The sequence below is a fragment of the Zerene cesonia genome, chromosome 14, assembly GCF_012273895.1.
Source record: "Zerene cesonia ecotype Mississippi chromosome 14, Zerene_cesonia_1.1, whole genome shotgun sequence".
Lineage (NCBI taxonomy): Eukaryota > Metazoa > Arthropoda > Insecta > Lepidoptera > Pieridae > Zerene > Zerene cesonia.
Genome location: NC_052115.1, coordinates 3,616,591 through 3,636,079, shown reverse-complemented (window position 1 = coordinate 3,636,079; position 19,489 = coordinate 3,616,591). Strand labels below are relative to the sequence as shown.

Sequence of the window (19,489 nt, the reverse complement as noted above, 5' to 3'; positions counted from 1 at the left end):
TGTGCCTTTAAATTTTAGTAGCGATATCAGTCTTGTGTCTTCTAAAATGCCGTATGTGTCATTTCCACCAGGATAGCTGAGATTGCCATACTTATGTCGAGTATCATCATCTGCTAGCATCATTGAATCCTGTGTAATTCACTTGACATAGGTTGAAATTCACTTAGTTACGGAACCCGAATTCATCTGAGTTTTTTAATTTTCTGGAACAAAAAGCTCGTTATTAATTCCAATATAAATATCCAATATTTCATAATATTTCCATATTATGTTATAAGCTTTTTTGCGTATTTAAAAATTCTGGAATAGAAAATAATAAATATTTTTGGCTAGGTAGGTAGGTACTTTATAAATAAACGCTTTAATAAATTTAAATATGACATGAAGCCTAGGAAATGATAAACCGAGATATTAAAGTTTATTTCCCAAGTTTATAAGAAACTTAACGAAATTAGTTCTTATTACACAGAAATTAGTTCAGTAAAGAAAATATTAACGTTTGTAAAACATGAAATATTTTTATAATAACTATTTTTACCAAAACATTAGCCGAGGACCGGTACCAAACGGGAGCTACCAATTTCAAATGAAAAAGAATCATCAAAATCGATTCAGTCGAAAGTCCGGAGGTGACAAATATAGTCGAATTGATAACCTCCTTCTTTTATAGATGTCGGTTGAAATAAAAAAACACAACTGATATTTTTTACATTTTTTTTGCTACCACTCTCGAGGTATTTTGAAATTATTATTTTCCTTGAGATTACTTTTGGACGCCAAAATGTTGTTTTTATGTACAGTGTCACTCTCACCTCTAAGACAAAGCATTGACATAATTCACATAAAAATACTTCAAACGGTTTAGTTATTTAGTTTCTGTGAATATAAATTAATATTGTTTATCTTTTTCAATATTTTTTAATATTGTTTATCTTTAGAAATTAAAGACTTTTTATCGGATTTTAAACGCGATTTATTCTTTATATTATTAACCCGACGTTTCGAACAATTTACAGCGAGCGTGGTCACGGGGAGACTAAGATGCTCCATGTCTTGAAGGTCCTACAAAAATTGTTGTTTGCGAACTACCTCCACCTATTTCTCCGCAGTTGGTATGTTGAGTATTTTTCCGGATGTTGGCAGTATTGCCTGATAGTGTCTTCTAGTCTTTTCAATACTGCCAACATCCTGAAAAATTTGACATGTTTTTTTTAATAATAAAGAGGAAAGACGTACGTACCACGGGTGAAGCCGAGGACAACTAGTCTTAAATACTTTGTATTATTTCGTTTATAATTCAGAATTAGAAATGTATATAGATATACATTAATTTTAATTGTAGTTGTACAAAAAGGAAACAATACAAATTTCTTTTTAACACATTGCGGGGGAAACGCCTTCATAACATAACTCTCCGAAGTATTTAACTCGTTATCGCCCGAAAGGGACTTGGTCACGAAAATCTGCTCGTTTGCAAATTATTTGGCATAGTTAAAGCTTGTTCAATTTGAAGTGTGTAATTACAAAAGTTTGAAATAATTGGCATCTCTCAAATAATATTCGATAAAAATATAAGACAACGACTTTAACTTTGTCCCGCCCAGGCATTCCCTGCGTTGCAGGTTGTATCTTAATCCAAGAAATAAGCCACCAGCTAGACGAATTTCATCGAATCCATCACCTATATTGAAGTGAATAAATATTTATAACCAATAACAGAAACAAGAATCTTTTACGTTCATCATATCAATAATAGAAATATAATCATGGTGGATAAATTTCAATCCCTGGGCGACTGCTAATAATAAATAAATGGTAACATTAGATTCGTATCGACCGTCATTCATTAAAGCCACGGGGACAATTCTTTACAACATCCCTCGTAAATCTAGGTCACCTCACCCACCAATAGATATCCTCAAGGAATACATTATATAAGGAGGATTTCGTGAAATCTTTCGTCCTCAGAGGTGCAGCGCATATGCAAAAATATATTTAATGCACTGTATTATGTTTAAACACAAATTTTGTTCGTGTCTGTACTTTAATTTAGCATTTTTTATTGCATCATGTTATATGTTTTTATTAATGGGCATTCTAACTATTTTTCTAATTAATTTTATGAAAGTTTTCAAGTTTTCAAAATTGAGAAATATTGATACCTACAATGCTTTAAAGTAAGACAAGAGTTACATGGAGAAAATGCGTAAAATTTATTACGAACGTGTAGTGGTAATATTAATATAATATCTACTGATTTCTTTATAATTTTTACATTGTGTGTAAGACGAATAAGGTGTAAATAAAACAATAGATACAAAAATTTTACTAACAAAATATATTTAAAAAATTGGTTTTATTATTATTAAAACAGCAATATTTTTGGTATTATATAGACTACACAAATAACTATTCTAGGAATTTATTAGTTCTAAGAAGCCATCAAAATATTCCGTCCACCGAACAAAATCAATACTTTTAGAGTTGCCAAAACAAGAGCTATTTTTATTTATTTCAGTCTATTTATTTGACCTTAATTGTAAGACTTGTAAGTGGCACTGTTTTCATAGACAGATCACGTATACTTGCGAAAAATAGCTGGCCTAATAAAACATACATTTGATGCTACGGAACTAAGTGTGCATCGTATATATCAGGGCTTTATTTGCAGTCAAGTGATATGAAGGTTATTAAATTTGGAATTATTCCAAAAAAAGATTTTCCCGTACGATTAGACGATTAACGAGCAAACACATCAATTATTATATAACTAATTAGGATTATGAAATCAAATTTTAAATCATTATGTTTTATAATTGTGTAATAAAGGTGGGAATTTACTACTTTTGAAACTGAATCGAGTTTAATAGAGTTTTGTCTATTTACTCTCGGCTTGGTAGTTTGGCTTAATCTTATGGGAGAGATCGATAACTGGTGAAAGACCATGCATTAATAGAGAGATTTAGATCTACAGCATAACAGTATTATACAAAAACAAATGTATATGCTGTATAAACGTCATCTTTTATTCCAGAAAATAATTGTAATTAGTTTGTGTGTATATTTCTTTGTGTATAAAGTAAAATAAACGTCATTTCATTTCGAATCATTTCATCACAAAAAATTGAACTCAACAACATGCCAAATTAATATAATATCGCTTAAAGGCTATATGCTTACTTCTTTTCTGTTAAGCGAAAGTAATTTTACCGATACATCGCTACTAAAAGTAAAATGATGTTGTCGCATCTTTTACCAAGTTCTTACGAACAAGAAGAAATATGTAGACATTGTTTCCTAGAGGTTTTCATCTAAAAATCGGATTAAAACGCAAAATTAATTTTCGCGAGCATAAACGAGAAAACTTACGAGAAATTCCTTTTTATTAAATCTCTGGAACACGTCGTTCTAAAGCGACTATATTTCTTCCGTGAATAAAAATACTTAACTCTAGTATATTTTACAATGTCTAGATTGTAGATCAACCATCAAATGCAACACTTCCAAATGTAAAAGCAATAAAATTTCTTTTTTTTTTATTTTTCTGTTATTTTTTCCATATTTTTTATTTAGTTAATGTATCTTACCTGCCTTAGTTTAAACAACCTTTTCAAAAAATCATAACAATGTGATTTCAATGTATTTGAATAAAGTCTGAAGTAAAATTTGAAATAGAAAATATTATTCAAGTTCTTATAGTGTTTCATTGCTGAGTGAGGCATTTTAAATTGAAATGTTTTATATGTTTTCCTGAAAAAGAAAAAGAATCCTAACCTCAACGCTATTTTAAGAGACAATAGATTTTGACAAACAATGAAACGATTCTGTTAATGAAAGCAAATTAATTGATTTCATTTGTTTTACTTTTTTAAACTGAACTTTAAAGAATACCAGTTGCCAGTGATTTAACAATTAGCACCGTTGATAGATTTTTGATAAAATGACATTAAGGAATGCAAAATTTTAAAATATTCAAACAAATTTAAATAAAAACGACGTGATTGTATGAATTTCTTATTTTTATTTAGTGCTCAATTGTGTCGTACAAAATGGCTCAATTTTTGCAAAAACGTTTAATTGTCGTTATAGTCTGTTGAACCGATACATAATGGCTGTTGCAAGTAGAACTTGTGCATTTGAAATGGATTTTTAAAATGTTTAGTTTGTTTTACGCGATTTTTCTAAGTATTCTAATAAAATTGAAACGTAGGTATAAAATTTATGTAGATCATAGATGTCTTTAGTAATTATTTTTTGTCAAGAAGAAGTGAACTTACACGATCACATTTACTTGTAATTTTAAATGGAATTCTAATTGGAAGCGGTATGATGGACTGTAGCCGGTAGTTCATACCCCATGCCTCATCTGTGTAGTGTTAGTCCCACTTTGCCGAGACCCTTTCGTCAGGTTCACTGGGTATGCGTAAACGTACTTTCCAAATAAGAAGCCAAGTCATACAAATTCAATACAGGAGTACCCAAGTGAAACCTGGGTGGATGGCTTGTTTTCAATTAGTTGCAGTAGCAGTATTGATACAAGTGTTATTTTCCCTAGAGATACAAGTCACTCGATCATGGTTATTATTGCCGGCACAGTGTGGGCGTCATAAAGATTAACTGAATGCATCATATAGTATATTATGTTCATCGATAAATATATCAAATCCACTAATATTATTCGCAACGATAATATATTTTTACCTTGGTTACCTTTGGTTTCCCATTTGTTTCATAATTAGGTATTAATTTCTGCCCTCTACGTACAATATTTGTTTGCAGAATTCCGCATACATAAAGGACAATCGATGATATTAAAAATATATAGTCTTCCATCTGTAAGCCCAGAACAAAGTTACAGTAGAATTCAATTTAACAATTAATTATAACACTTATAAGTTCAAATGTAAAATCTTCACCTGATTTGGACAATTAACGATCCCTCTCCAAGTATAAGAAAAATCTATTGCAGTATCTTACGTTCATTTTATATTTAAATTCAAATGAACATTACCACATCCACTGTCAATAGGTCACTAGGCATTCCCAGATAATCGGCTAAGCTGTAGTCTACGGTACAACTGAATTTCAGTGTATATTGTGTAGGTATAGTGAAGGTATTGCATAAAAGGCTTTTTCTCATTTCTGTTGTTCTGATAGAGTTATTATAATTCGATTTTAATTCTGACCTAATAACTAAAACTTCATTAGTACAATTAAGTCATTTAAATTCTTACAGTACGTTAAATTAAACTAATAAGAGCTGAAATTAAATCCTTATCGGTGTAGTACGCCATAAAATCGATAGCTCCGTTCGTTTCGAATAAAATAAAAATAGATGTTAACGTTTATTTCAGCTACTTAGTACAGTGAGTATTGTTAGTTATGTTTAATCGAAATTTAACAGAACCCCGTTCTCTTATCGTATTGGTTATTTTTGTAAATATGTATTGGTTTACTTGAGAACAGATTTAAACCCCGATTTATTACGGCGAACCAAAACATTCCTCACACTATTCGACATCAAGCTTATATTTGGGAATGTCTTATGCCTTAAGCCTACAAGTCTTATGCGATTTTGTAAGTCGAAAAATTGTAAATTTTATGTATTATGAATGAATTGGTGAAGATAACGTAAATCTAAAAAAACGAATTGAATATCTAAATATATTAACACCCACTTACTTCCAATGGACAGCTTAATGCACTATAGCTTAAATGAAAAAATATGTGTTTGACAAATACATCAGTTTTTAATTCATTGTATTACAGTTCAATTGAAATGAAAGTTCGCTGTGACCAAATGCTTTATATGAAAGTTAATTTGGAACCTACACAAAATGTAATATTCATTCCGAATTTTTATAGCCTAGTTAATATTATACAGGATAAATAAAATATTATGACTTACTACTAAAGCAAATATTATAACTTAGACGCTAAAACTTTCATTAGTAAATAATTAGGGTACCCACATAAACTCTCGGCCAATACTTATCTACTCTTTGCTCACGGCACAAATGCCGGCTAAAGGTAGAGAGATAGGGTCGTGACACACAGGTTGAAAATGACAAAGCATAAACCACCGGTGTAAATTATTAACCCGTCGTTAAAGTTTTTATCTCCGTCATCCATTTCAACCTTGTCATATCCGAGGTCAGTGAAAACAAATTATATTCTACGTATGTAAATGACGTTTTGACAAAATTGCTTTGAAACGGCTAGCGTAGTGCGACTGATCGGCGCCGGTGTTTTGACAAGGCGACCGTCGATTATTTAATATTATTACTTTGTAAATTAGTGACGTATGTAAGTGATTGACGTTTAATTTACTTAAATATTATATAAATAATTTAATATTCGATAATAAGTTACTAAATTTTCCTTATACTTGGAATCAATCTTATGATTTTGAGATAAATGAATAAATAAATTACGTTCAATTCAGCAATATTTATAAATATTATATCAACTTCCAAGATTCAGGATTGTACCCTATTCCAGCCTGCACTACATACAGAATTAACTTACCTGATAAGAGGATCAGTAGATGTACAAAATTTCAAATATATTTTTAACTACGGTCCTACGACTAATTAATAGTTAATAGTATCCATAACGAGGAAAATCTACACACTTAAACGATCGTTGTATAATAATTCAAATGATATAACAAAATCCATTATGTTCACCCAAACAATTCATTCTAATAATTATTCATACTGACATACATATATTATAAATTATCCAAACATACATATATAAAAAACACAAAGCAAGAAACAATATCATCCAGGTATAAAACATAACACCATTGCAATTAATGCAGCTAAAAGATATTGATAAGATAGAATATCAACGTATTTAGATATTATCTAACCCCATATCATCCATAACTTGTTACTTCAATTATGCTCCGATTACTAGTAATATATGTATTCAGAATTTGTCATATTATGAAGGGTTCAAATGTTATCATGAATCAATTTCATTTACAAACGGTAGTCCAATTTGTACACATTGCTTCATTAATATTTATAGAACGTATTTCACTTCTGGGAATTGCCTTTTGATACGGTTACTATCTATGCATTAAAAAGTTTTGTTTCTATATATACCTACTTTTATTTGAAAACAAATAGTCGGATTGATCAGAATCGTGAGCCTAAAAATAGGAATTGTGCGGCCATAACCTTCTTAATGATTTTTCGCCTTTTGTTTTATATAGAATCAATTAAATAATATGAAGGAATATCTCCTATTCATGGGAGGAATCTTATGAATAATTTTATATGATTCTATTATAAAATTATTTATTATAGAATAGAATATTGATAATTTTGTTTTAAGTTGGACTTGCTGCTGCGTGTGTAAATCAGCTAGACATTATATGATGAGATTTTGTGACATTGTCTTGTATGAAAAACTCCTCATTCTTAATATATTTATATTATTTTAATAATCTCTGTCTTCGAGCCAATGGGATATTATTATAATAAATTGCATTAATGGCTTATTTCATACATCGATGGCAGTCATTTAAGTTTTTATAGTTTTAGGGTTAGCATGTTTATTGTTGGCTTTGCAAACACAGTCATCGATGTAATCTATAGTCTTTTTTATGTCATAGCGGGTAACTGAGCTGGTAGTTCGTGATGATAAACGATTACCAACGCCCATGAATATTCGCAAAGGCGCTCTGCGAATGCGTTGTCCGCTATTAAGGGTAAGGGATAAGGAAATCATTGACGACTCGAAAGTAGGAATAGACTGGGAAGGGTGAGGAAAAGGAAACGGGCCTCTGGCTCCCCCACGCAACGTATAAACACATGCTGGGTTCGTACAGTTAGACTACTATTTCACGTCGGTCTGTGGGGGTGTGGTACTTCCCCGATGCGAGCAGATCCATTCATGCCGAAGCGAGTTCGACTCCCACATAAAATTCTAAGATGCGTAAAGCTATCATTATTATTGTTATTGCTTTAATATTTATATTACGGAAGGAATTTGTTTACTATTCTGTCGTATCATCCTCATACTTATAAGATTTTTAATATATAAAAAACATAAGACAGTGAGATGATGATGATCTCTCACCAATAACGCTCTGGGGAATCCAAATTTTAACCACCGATGTTTCCTCTATATTTTTAAAAAACCTGCTGTTGCATATTCAAACCAATATTTTTTCCTCTAAAAATATACTCTCTATTCTAGAAAAGTGGTCTCAATAAATTTGTAGCTAAAAAAATATTTCCCCAAAATACAAACAAGTCTACTAGAAATATATAGTCAGCAATCAACGGTTAACACAAAATATGCTTAAGATATTTATTCTCATTAAAACATAAAGTCACTAATAGATATAGATATACCTAATTATAAACATAATTACAAGGTAAAATATACAATAATAATGGTAACATTCGTTAGATTTTTGCATGCAAAGAAGCGATTCAGCTAAAATGTATTTCGCATTTTTAAAACAAATATTTCAATTTCAGAATTTGAATGTTATTGTATTATATTTATATAATATTAAGCATCGCAATATTTTTGGAATTATCTTATTGCCCACCCCTATTCAATCTCTCTCCCACTCCTTTCATATTATACAAGTTTCGTTATAATACGTTGCCTAGCAACGCTGCTTTGTTACATTTTATCGAAAAAAAGTCTTCACAAATAACGCTCTTGTCGAATATCAAATTGAGGTATTACATATAAATTGACAGATTTAATTGAAAGTAGAGTATTAATACTATATAACGGTCTCGGATACTAATTGTGTTTGACTATTCTGTTAGATAGATACAGATGTCGCTTTTCATAACATGTCAAAACTTGTTTAGCTATCGTATCCTATAAAAAATTTTGTGATTTTAAATTTATAACGATATTATATACAGAATAGATATGGCGCACCTTCTTTCCCAATACGTACATATGAGCATGTGACAACCTATATCATAGAGATGCACACTTTCTGAATTTATGAATAAAAATCTCTTCGACTTCATTGACATTAAATAACCAGTTTGGAGCTATTTTAATTATAATTTAAATTAAAATTTTATTTTATAATATGTTTTATGAAGGCGATAACACGTGATCATAAGTATATATTTACTCTTTGAACATCTTTTGGCAAATAAAGACGAGTCCGAGTACTAACAACGACATAAAAAATATGAACTGCGTATTTTTAATATTAATTGCCATGAATTATTTATGTATGCAATTAAAATAAATTACTGACTGGATTAGATATGCTAACATGTGCGCTGGCGCGGTATCACATAACAATTTATGTAAAATCAGACGACCTTTCTGATTTACACGGTCAGCCGGAAAGTAAATAAAACAATACGGGTGTTATTGTCATAAAGTTGTACTTTAAATCAATATTTTAGTGATTTCAATGTAATGTTTTACGCAATCCTAAGATTTTTGTTACACAATTGATTCATAATATATGCATCTACAGGGAATTTATTTTTTTTGCAGTCTGATTACAAACAAGCCCTAGTATCGGATAATATCAAATTGGTGCATTCATATATTTACACGTAAATTTATTTGCACTAAATAAATTTGACACAAATAGCATGGTGTCTCTGGTTGCACTTCACCGAAACTTTTTTTTTGTCTAGGTAAAGGTCATTCTTTCTTCTTTAGCTGTATAAAATCGAATGAAAAATGAATCCCTAAAGAATTCATAAAATTGCATCAGGTAATTTTTTGTTGATGGCAAAAAATGAAGTAGGTCATCATGCTATGTTAATAATATTATCGTCGGTTTACGTACCTCAATCAAAATACAGTACATTTTAAAATATGTCTTCATTGATTTATTATCTTCTAACTAGAAACTGTTTTTAAAAGGAAATTGTATATCACGCTACAAATACTGGTGGAAATTGTTACTAATGTAAATATTATGTCAGAAGATGGTTTATACATCTAGAAATATCCGGTTAAAATCGTGCTAGTCGGTTGAAGTAAAAAGCTAAATGCTTTCCATAAACTAACTTTGAACCAAAGAAAACTATAAAAAACGACGTTAAATGTAAATCACTTTTGCGCGATGGATTTTATCTGCAAAGTTTTAGATAAATTTGGCACCGTTTACTACCATAATTTATATAATATGTACCTACTTTAAAATAACTTTATGGGCTTTTAATCCTGAACGAAGCTCAAAGCATAAAATTACTTAACTAAAAACGCTCTTTAGAAACACGTCATTTCTTACATTATTGCAACTTCGAGATATAATACTATCACAAATTAATTATTCAGTTTAATGCTATTTATGTTTCCTTCGCAGTCGAATAGCTCATTGTTTATGATAAATGAATAAAAAACGAAATCTTCGTTATATCATTCTTAAGCTAATTTATTCAGAATCTAAAATTGTTAGGTACATCACTCGAGTCGTATTAATTCGTACGTCTAATCTACCTAGATCATAAGTTAAATTAATTCGATTACGTTTATTGATTACCTCACTCCAAGAGTGGTACACCAAACAAAAACCCATGGGATGGGATATATCGGTCAATCTATTGCAAATGTAAGAAATTCAATTACGAATCCTATTTAAGCAACCCTAATGACATTTATTGCCAATAAATATGTTGCGACTGAAGTAAAATGTTGTTATTTATATAAATGAACTTTTGATAATAAAGTTTGAATTCATATATCAACAATATTATATTGCGTAGTGAGTACTAAGTAACACAGCGTGTCAATAAAAGTCATTAATTACAAATTGGTATCGGGTTTTAAATATAAGTTTAAAAAATAATAGATAGTATATTAAAAGCTTTACAATATCATAGCTTCGTGTTACTAATATGACATGTTAAAAGAGCAATAGTGCATTACTTATTTGTGGATACATACCTGATATCATTCCACATATAAGATTGCTTGATATGGGATTGATGTTAGCTATTCACATTGAAAAATGATATTTGTTGTCTGCTGTAATATAATCCAACGTAAATATGATTTTAAAATAGAAATGTCAAGACGCAAAAGCAATGATTTTGTAAATAAATAGCGTGTCAGGTACAAGTGTATTGAACACGTTTCGCATAACGAGCAAACAATGGGAGCTCTCATACTCATACGTCACGAAATTGACTGTAAATAATTGTAAACGAGAAATAAATAATGGGCATTTTGACACAGTCATATATGTAATAAAATACACACGAAGAATACACATCTATTTGACAAATGAACGCGCGAATATTTTTTATATTTGTTAGGAGCTTTTAAACATTGTGTATTAGATAAGCGGTTAACAGTAATAAATGTAACTTTACATTGTTTATTTTGCAATTTATATTAAATCTAACTCCTTTCAATAACCATACAGAATTTTATTATTCATGAGTAATGAGGATCCTACTATATACTACTAATATTATAAATGCGAAAATTTGCAAGGATGTGTGTGTGTTTGTTGCCCTTTCACGCAAAAACTTCTGAACCGATTGCAATGAAATTTGCTACGTAGATAGCTGGACAACAGGAATAACATATAGGAAACTTTTTATCCCGATATTCCTACTGGATACGGACTTACACGGGTGAAACCGCAGGGCGCAGCTAGTATTACTTACTAAACGTTTAAAATCATATTTTCTTGGTATTGCAAAAGCAAAGGTTTTGCGGCTGCCGCGCGAACCAAATGTTGCCATCAATTCTTTATTCTGTTTAATGTACGTACTTTTTAAATATTTAAATAATAATATGTATGTTTTTATAAAAATAAAGAAGGCAAATAAGTATATATACAATAAATATGAGCGATAAATTACTTATCAGGTCAGAATAAGATTTCTAAGAAATTTGTAAAAAGAAATTACTAACCTAAACTGCACATGAAAATGTACATGTGTTTACGATCTAAATCCAAAAACGATAACAAATGTCATTCGTGCTCGAGTAATATTTTCTCTATATAAACACCGAGCTTACAGTTAATAACAATGTTTGCAATTTATTAAAAACTATAAGTTACCTTTTTATCGGCTCGTTGTTATTGGTTGTTAAATAAATATATTGATCTAAACAAACATTTGCTATTTACAACTAATAACGAAGTTATTAATACTACTGACAAATATATATACTTAACTATAAAATTATAAAATGTGATGAAACACAAAACACATCCTATTTCCTTTCCTACTAATCCTACTAATATTATAAACGCGAAAGTTTGTGAGGATGGATGTATGTGTATGTGTATGTTTGTTACTCTTGCACGCAAAAACTACTAAACCGATTGTAATGAATATTGACAAATAGATAGCTGGAATAACACATAGGCAAAATTTTATCCCGATATTCCTACGAGATACAGACTTAAGCGGGTGAAACCGCGGGGCGCAGCTAGTCGTCATTATGAATTGGTTTATTAATAAATAAAGGTTACTGCAAAGTTTGCCATGCTCTGTCTTATCAGCTTATCTACGCACAATCTACATAACAATTGTATTGCTTGCTGCTGGACAATATAATCATAAACCAAAAATAGACCCGAAAGTTGTTAGAAATCAGATATTTACGTGACCAGTATTCGCTTTAATGATATACCAGGCTAACGTTACGAAGGGTGAAGTTCAGTTTATGAAGATAATATAAAAAAGGGTAAATGTTTCTTAAGAAGTGTAAAGATGTATTTGTCTGAGTATGTTTTAGTACGGGTAAGTCTGCATCGCTCTCTCTGCTCGCATTGTTTCAATTTTATGGATTAAATATGTCCTTGTTGTTGTTAAACTTGTCCCCATTCACAACGATTTTTTTTAAATATGCGGTACCGTATGCTATATATCCCTTACCTAAATCCCTTATTATCATACGTATTGTTCAGTTTTGTTTATAAAGCAACATAATATATTGATAAACACATTGAAGAGTTTTTGTATAAACCCGTAAACAACTAATCTATTACCTACTATCACTATCCCAATATCAAATAGAAAGTTGCTATGTAGTTCAAGTATCGCTGAAAATATGTAGCTACCTATGTGCAGCAGAAGCAATTTGAATGTTGTGTTCAGTGTTCGTACTATGTATCTAGAATCTAAGGCACAATAATACCATTATAACACAACAATAAGTTACGTTAGTAAAGCAAATCAGTCACAAATAATATGTAGAAAAATTCATGACAATCTATTTCTATAGGTTATATAGCATATGTTAAAATTTCAAGTGAATTTGTCCAAATTTGGTTCTCACTTATCGGTCATAGTCCGACTGACGCTATCACAGCACTTAAGACTAAAAAGCCTTTTTTTTAAAGAAGTAGAATTGTATATTCGATGACGAATATATTTCTTTAATAGTATTGTTAAATAATCCAAATTTGTATAAATAAATTTTCATTGAGACATTCATTATTTCCGAATTTAGATTCTTTATCCAATCTACGACTGAGCAAAGAACATTTGCTAAGAAAATATACATTAATCGTAATATCACGCTAAAAAGTAAAAGCAGAACATCTCCCTAACTTTCATTTGCTGGAATTTTATTGGAAATCCTTAAGCTTTATTGACTGTCGCTGTCGTCTAATTAAATATTTCAAAGCGATAATAAAAAGCGACCAGATTTTAGTGGGAGTCTTTCAGCTTTGTCTTAAAAGATGAGAATTAGAATTGAATTTGAGTGGTGTTTTATACCCTTAAAAGGAAATATTAATATGAATGTTAATATTTTTTTCATATTGAATACCTTTATTTTCCACTATATTAAGGTGAAGTTTTAATATTTCGATAAATGTTCAAAACAGATATATGTAAAATGTATAATAAGTTCTATTAGATACTAATGAGTTCCTATGAAATATTTTCTTTTTAATATCCTTATATCTTAGCTTTTATCCTATAAAAATTGTTTATTCAACAAACAATGCGATTCGTCGTAAATAGACCATTTAATTGAGTATCCATGTCATTTAAAAATCTAATCTCAATTCCTTACATAGCAGACCGAATTTCAAACAAAGAATAACAACAAAAACATTGTAGGTATTCGTTGTATGGGTTTTAACAATTATTTATGCTAAGACTATTATTTTATAAGATAAGAAAAACACAGTAACTCTTTTTCTCAATCTTTACATGATTATTTGTTAACACAAACAACAAATCGTATAAAAATTCTCTATAATATATATATATATATATATATATATATATATATATATATAAATAATAACCTTAATATTAAATTACTCTCTAAGAATCTCATTAGGGAAGTTTAAGAAGTTATTTCCTAGAAAATTATTTACATATCCATTATCTACTCTCCATGAATTACACTCTAACGAGACAGGAACTTTGTAATTCTTCTTGAGCTCCTTCGGCTATTATAAGATATAATTCAACTATGATTAGAGTGACATGGCATTATGTTCCATAATTAATATGAAGTCAATATGTATAGAGGTGATGTAGAAAGTTGGCGTCTTTTTGTTTCTCTTAAGTTTTTTTTTTGTTTTCTTGGGACTGTTCAAAACGTACGGAGTCATCAAATCCTACATGCAGATACCAACAAAGAATACATTGAACAAGGCTGAATTCGTATCAAAATATACAAGAAGGTATATTTTTTTTATCGTAGTCAAGAAAAATGAAGATATAGCTTACATAAGCGAGCTTGTTTAAATAACAACTTATAAAAGAACCACAACGTCGAAGCTACTCAACGTTTGATTGATCCATTGTGTAAAGATAAATGATACATCATGTATATGCAGCGGTCGTATTTCAGTGTTTGTTATAACGTTCGGAAAGGTGGGAATTTAGTATCTGCTTATGCAGTTCACTGGGTTTAAAACGAGTATTATTTGATAGTAAATTTTGAACTCGTTAAATCATATTTATATTATATGTAAACTGTTATTTATTTCCGGGTTATGTTCTTAAAAGCTTTGTCACAATCATACTGTTCCATTTTTGTTGATATATGTGTTTTTAAGAAAAATAGTTGGAAAAATGAGCGAAAATGCGACTAAATGCTTGAATATAGATAAAATAAATAGTAATAGTTTTTATTTTATTTGTTTTTGTTGTAGGTGTAAAATAGAGAATAAAAACTAGGCCTTTCTTATACGAGCAACGAAAATTTAATACCTATTGCGGTAAAAATTGGTAAAGGAATTTCTTTCATGGCAAAACGGCTATTTGAACTTTTTTTTCCATAAATTTGTATGTATGACTTGGCTGTCAGAATAATAGTTTACTTTTAAGTTGGAAAAAGTGACCTGTAGGTAATATTTTCCTCAGTGCTAAAACTAAAACAGCGCAATCTTAGATAAGATGTTTACAAAATATATGTCCATTACAAAGATGAGTGGCAAATACATCAGTTTCAATTTTATCATCAATTATAACAAATGGAAGAAAAGCTTTAAGTGAAACTTTTAATCAACTGTAGTAAATGCTGCATCAGCAAGTAAAAGCTGACGATACAAAAAATTCAGCACATCTACGTCTGTTTCATACAACATTAATGTCGCAATTAGATGAAATACTTTCTGTACAACATCAAAAAGATGTTTGTATTTTATTATGTTCCTTTTTAATCTTTGCAGCGTAGTGATTGTAAAAAGAAATTCCAATGAATCTTAGTTGTATGGCATAATCGAAGTTTTGTTTTATTTATACGAAATTACGTATGATCAAGCCTCCGGACACCCTTATTTAACCGAAGTTTCCCACCGCTTGTGTAAGTTACGTAATAGGTTTTTTATTTGCACCAATTCAATACAGGTGAACTACGTGACTATTTTTAATGTAAATAAAATAAAATCTAAATTCTATTGCTGCTTTTGCATATAGGAAATCAAAGGGAAATAGAAAATTCTTCACCGGTTTTCATTACGCCTTGACATTAAAGTTGTCCATTAAAAATTGATGTTTGCGGAAGAAATTCCAATTTTCATTGTTAGTCTTAAAATAGCAGAATGTGCCAATCATTACATCATTCATTGACTTTTGTACGGAAATCATTAATGTCAAATAGCGAGATAGCTAGTTTACATATCATTTAATTGCTTTTTTATTTTACAAATTTCCCTACACCTAGACAGCAATAAAAACGCGATCACAAATTTATTATAAAAATGTTATTCTTTTACCATTTTATCAAACAGAGCATTGCAAGTGAATGTTTACCTATCTAATATAAATATAAACCGCCAAAATTTTCACTGTTTACACAACTCGATAATAGCAAGAAGATAAAAAGAATATTACTTACGGGTGTTTGCCTCGGCACAATAAGAGCACAATTTTATCAAAGTAAACTTGGGGGCGTTATTTCTATTTGATGAAGGATTCGTAATAAGTGGAAATAAATTTTCATTTTATATCGCGCTCTATGAGCGGGGCAGCCGAGTCGACCGCTGTATATAAACTGAACGGTAGGCTAGAGGCCTGTTGCTTTCGGACTAGAAAACACGGTATATCTTTATCGGTTCTTTAACTGTCTACTGTTTGATGCTAATAAATCATCTGAAAACAGTCTGAAGGCGAGGTTTCAGTGATAAAAGTATGTGAGATATTTCGTTGATATTCTTTTCTTGAGGAGTGCAGGCGTTTAAAGAGTTTTTATTTTTATAAGTGTTAATGTTTTATAAATGAGATTTCAGAACGAAGTATATCAGAATTCGTAAAGTTGATTATTACCATTATTTATATTATAGAGCACACCTGTTAGTTACCCTTATATCTCATCAACATATTAATGGCATTTGTATGCCCTGCAAAAGCACACGTGTGAGCGTTTAAAATGTAAATTATAATTATTATTTAAGTGACTTAATTGATGTCCTTTATTTTGTCTGTTAATTCTTAGATAAGACATAGATTATGGTCGATATTTAAACAGTCACGATAAAAAATCAAAGATTTGCTTTCCTTAACAACTATATACTTTTATATACATAATTTTTTTATATTAAATAAGAAAATATATTTCAATTCAAAATAAAAAAAAACTGAAATGTGTAGGAGATGACTAAAACCCTTTGCTTTGTAAATGTATATTAGTAGCTATATTTAAATGTAGGTGTTGCTTCAATCGATTGAGCTCTACCTTGTAATCTGTTTGATTTCACGTCCACCTACTCTCTGTTACAATGTCTTCTTGGTTTCGTTTTCGGTTAATTAACTTTAAAAAGGCTTTCCCGTACACGCATTGAAATTTGTTCATTTTAGTAACGAACAATAATTTATAATCGGTAAGAACTGATTGTAATATTGTGGTAGTCGAGCACGCTTCGGCACGAATTGGGCCAGCTCGCACCGGGGAAGTACCACACCCCCACAGAAAACCGGCGTGAAATAGTGGCATGCCACTGTGTTTCGTACGGTGAGTGGGGGAGCCGGAGGCCCGTTTCCTTTTCCTCACCCATCCCAGTCCATTCCTTCTTTCCAGTCTTTAAGCCTTTCCTTTTCCCTTACCCCATAAAAGCGAGCAGCACATTCGTAGAGGCACTACATTTGCCAATGTTCATGGGCGGTGGTGATCGCTTACCATCAGGCGAACCACCAGCTCAGTTGCCCGCTATGACAAAAAAAAATACTAAACTAGACACTTTCTTTCACTTTTATACAGAAACAGGTAATACATACCACCGTTCTGCTTTACTGCACTATTCTCATAACACTGGGCCCTTTACAATGTGAACAATTAGTAGTAGTATGATTCGCAATCATTTTCCGCGAATCACTGTCTGTACAATATAAATTTCAATCCTACTGAGTGTAGGATTATACCTAATATTGGACTCCGTTTTTTTAATTGCATTTACAAATACACACGCTCCTCAGGGAAAAGGCCCCGGGGTTATGTTGCTAAAGAATTTTTAGAGAAAAGCAAAAGAAAATAACTTTCTTTCAAAGAATTTATTGGGTCGCTACCGATTTATTGTAAATGAATAAAATTGTAATATACGTGTATATCAATACTTGTAGTCAAATCTTTAAGTACTAAATTTGTATGCTTAAATTTAAATAACAAACATGAGGTGATAATTTTTTAAAACGCTGTAATTTGGCGATAGCAGTAAATTCCATTAGTACGGGAGTTACAAATAAAAAATTGCAGGTCGTATTAACAAATTGATAATCATTTACGACATTTAAGCAAGCTTACATCTATCTATTCTTCAAATATAAACGTAAGGGGATAAATCATATATTATAGACTACTAAAATCTCATTAGTATCATATTTCACATCTTCATATCAATGTTAACGTTTAAATAAATAGTTGTGTACTTGTTTATTATTCCGAAGCACGTTCAATTCGAAATCGTTTTGATTTAATGAAATTTTAAAGCTCCCGATTAGCGAAAATGAGGAAAATTTTGTGCATGTATTTTGTAAAACAAAATACATTTTATGTAAATAAAGAGGCAAAAAAACCGACACCGATCTCTTACGAGCACAGTATGACAGATGAAAATACGAAATCATTGACTAAAACACAAGTGTAATAAATACCTAGTATAAAAAGTCCCATCACGTGTACGGATATATGCCTCATAGTGATAAAGAAATATCATACATCCCTCTAAACTCTAAGTAGTAATGGATATGTTCTTTTAATTCGTTTTTATGCTTCACAGTTTATTTGGCTTTCTTCTCCCTACTTTCTTTTGTATATTCCTCCATAATAAATAAAATAGAATTTGATCTAGGATTTCAGATTTTTAGAACACTAGTGTTCTTAAAATCTTCTATTTCAAAAAAGCCGACGGCCCGTTTCCTTTCCTCACCCTTCCCAATCCTTTCCAGTCATCAATCTTTCATCATCATCATCATCATTTATTCATCCTCATAGGTATACAAAAATATAGGTACAGTTGAAGCAAGTCAACATTACTTACTTTAATTTTAGATACACATGATGCTATAAGCGAGACACTCATTTTAATTACTTAATGACATCTTTGTTTGCAAAATTATGATCTAAAATTAATATGACATACTTTATTGTACTATAAATAAGCACAAACTGAATAATAGGCTTTATCAATAAGAATATTTTTAATTGTTACTTTGAATTTAAGCAGATTATGCCCGGATTTTATTGAAGAATTTAACACTAATGCCGCAAATGAATTACTGATCTTTGTTAAGCTTGATTTAATACTATTTTTTTTATGTAGGACGCCTGATGGTAAGCGCTACCATCGCCCATGAACATTTACATTTACATGAGGCATAAGGTCCATTGCAGACCTTACGCCTCTACAAATGGATTGCCGACTTTAAATTGGGAAGGAATTAAGAAAGGATTGGCGACAGAAATAAAGGAATGGACTGGGAAGGGTAAGGAATAGGATATGGGCCTCCGGCTCTCCCACTTACCGAACGAAACACAGCAAAATGCTATTTCACGCCGGTCTTCTGGGGGGGTGTGGTACTTCCCCGATGCGAGTTGGCCCAAT

General features: G+C 30.7%; 1 protein-coding gene across 1 annotated transcript in view; it reads right to left on the bottom strand.

Moving 5' to 3' along the window:
* Nucleotides 1-16,441, bottom strand: part of LOC119832044 (sex peptide receptor-like) — a 30,250-nt gene extending 13,809 nt beyond the window's left edge. The window contains exons 1-2 of the mRNA XM_038355633.1: nucleotides 16,291-16,441; nucleotides 6-203 (exon numbers count right to left, since the gene is read on the bottom strand). Of these exons, the coding sequence (XP_038211561.1) occupies nucleotides 6-123 (118 nt within the window). The 5' untranslated portion in view covers nucleotides 124-203; nucleotides 16,291-16,441. The remainder of the gene's footprint in view (nucleotides 1-5; nucleotides 204-16,290) is intronic.
* Nucleotides 16,442-19,489: the final 3,048 nt, after the last annotated feature.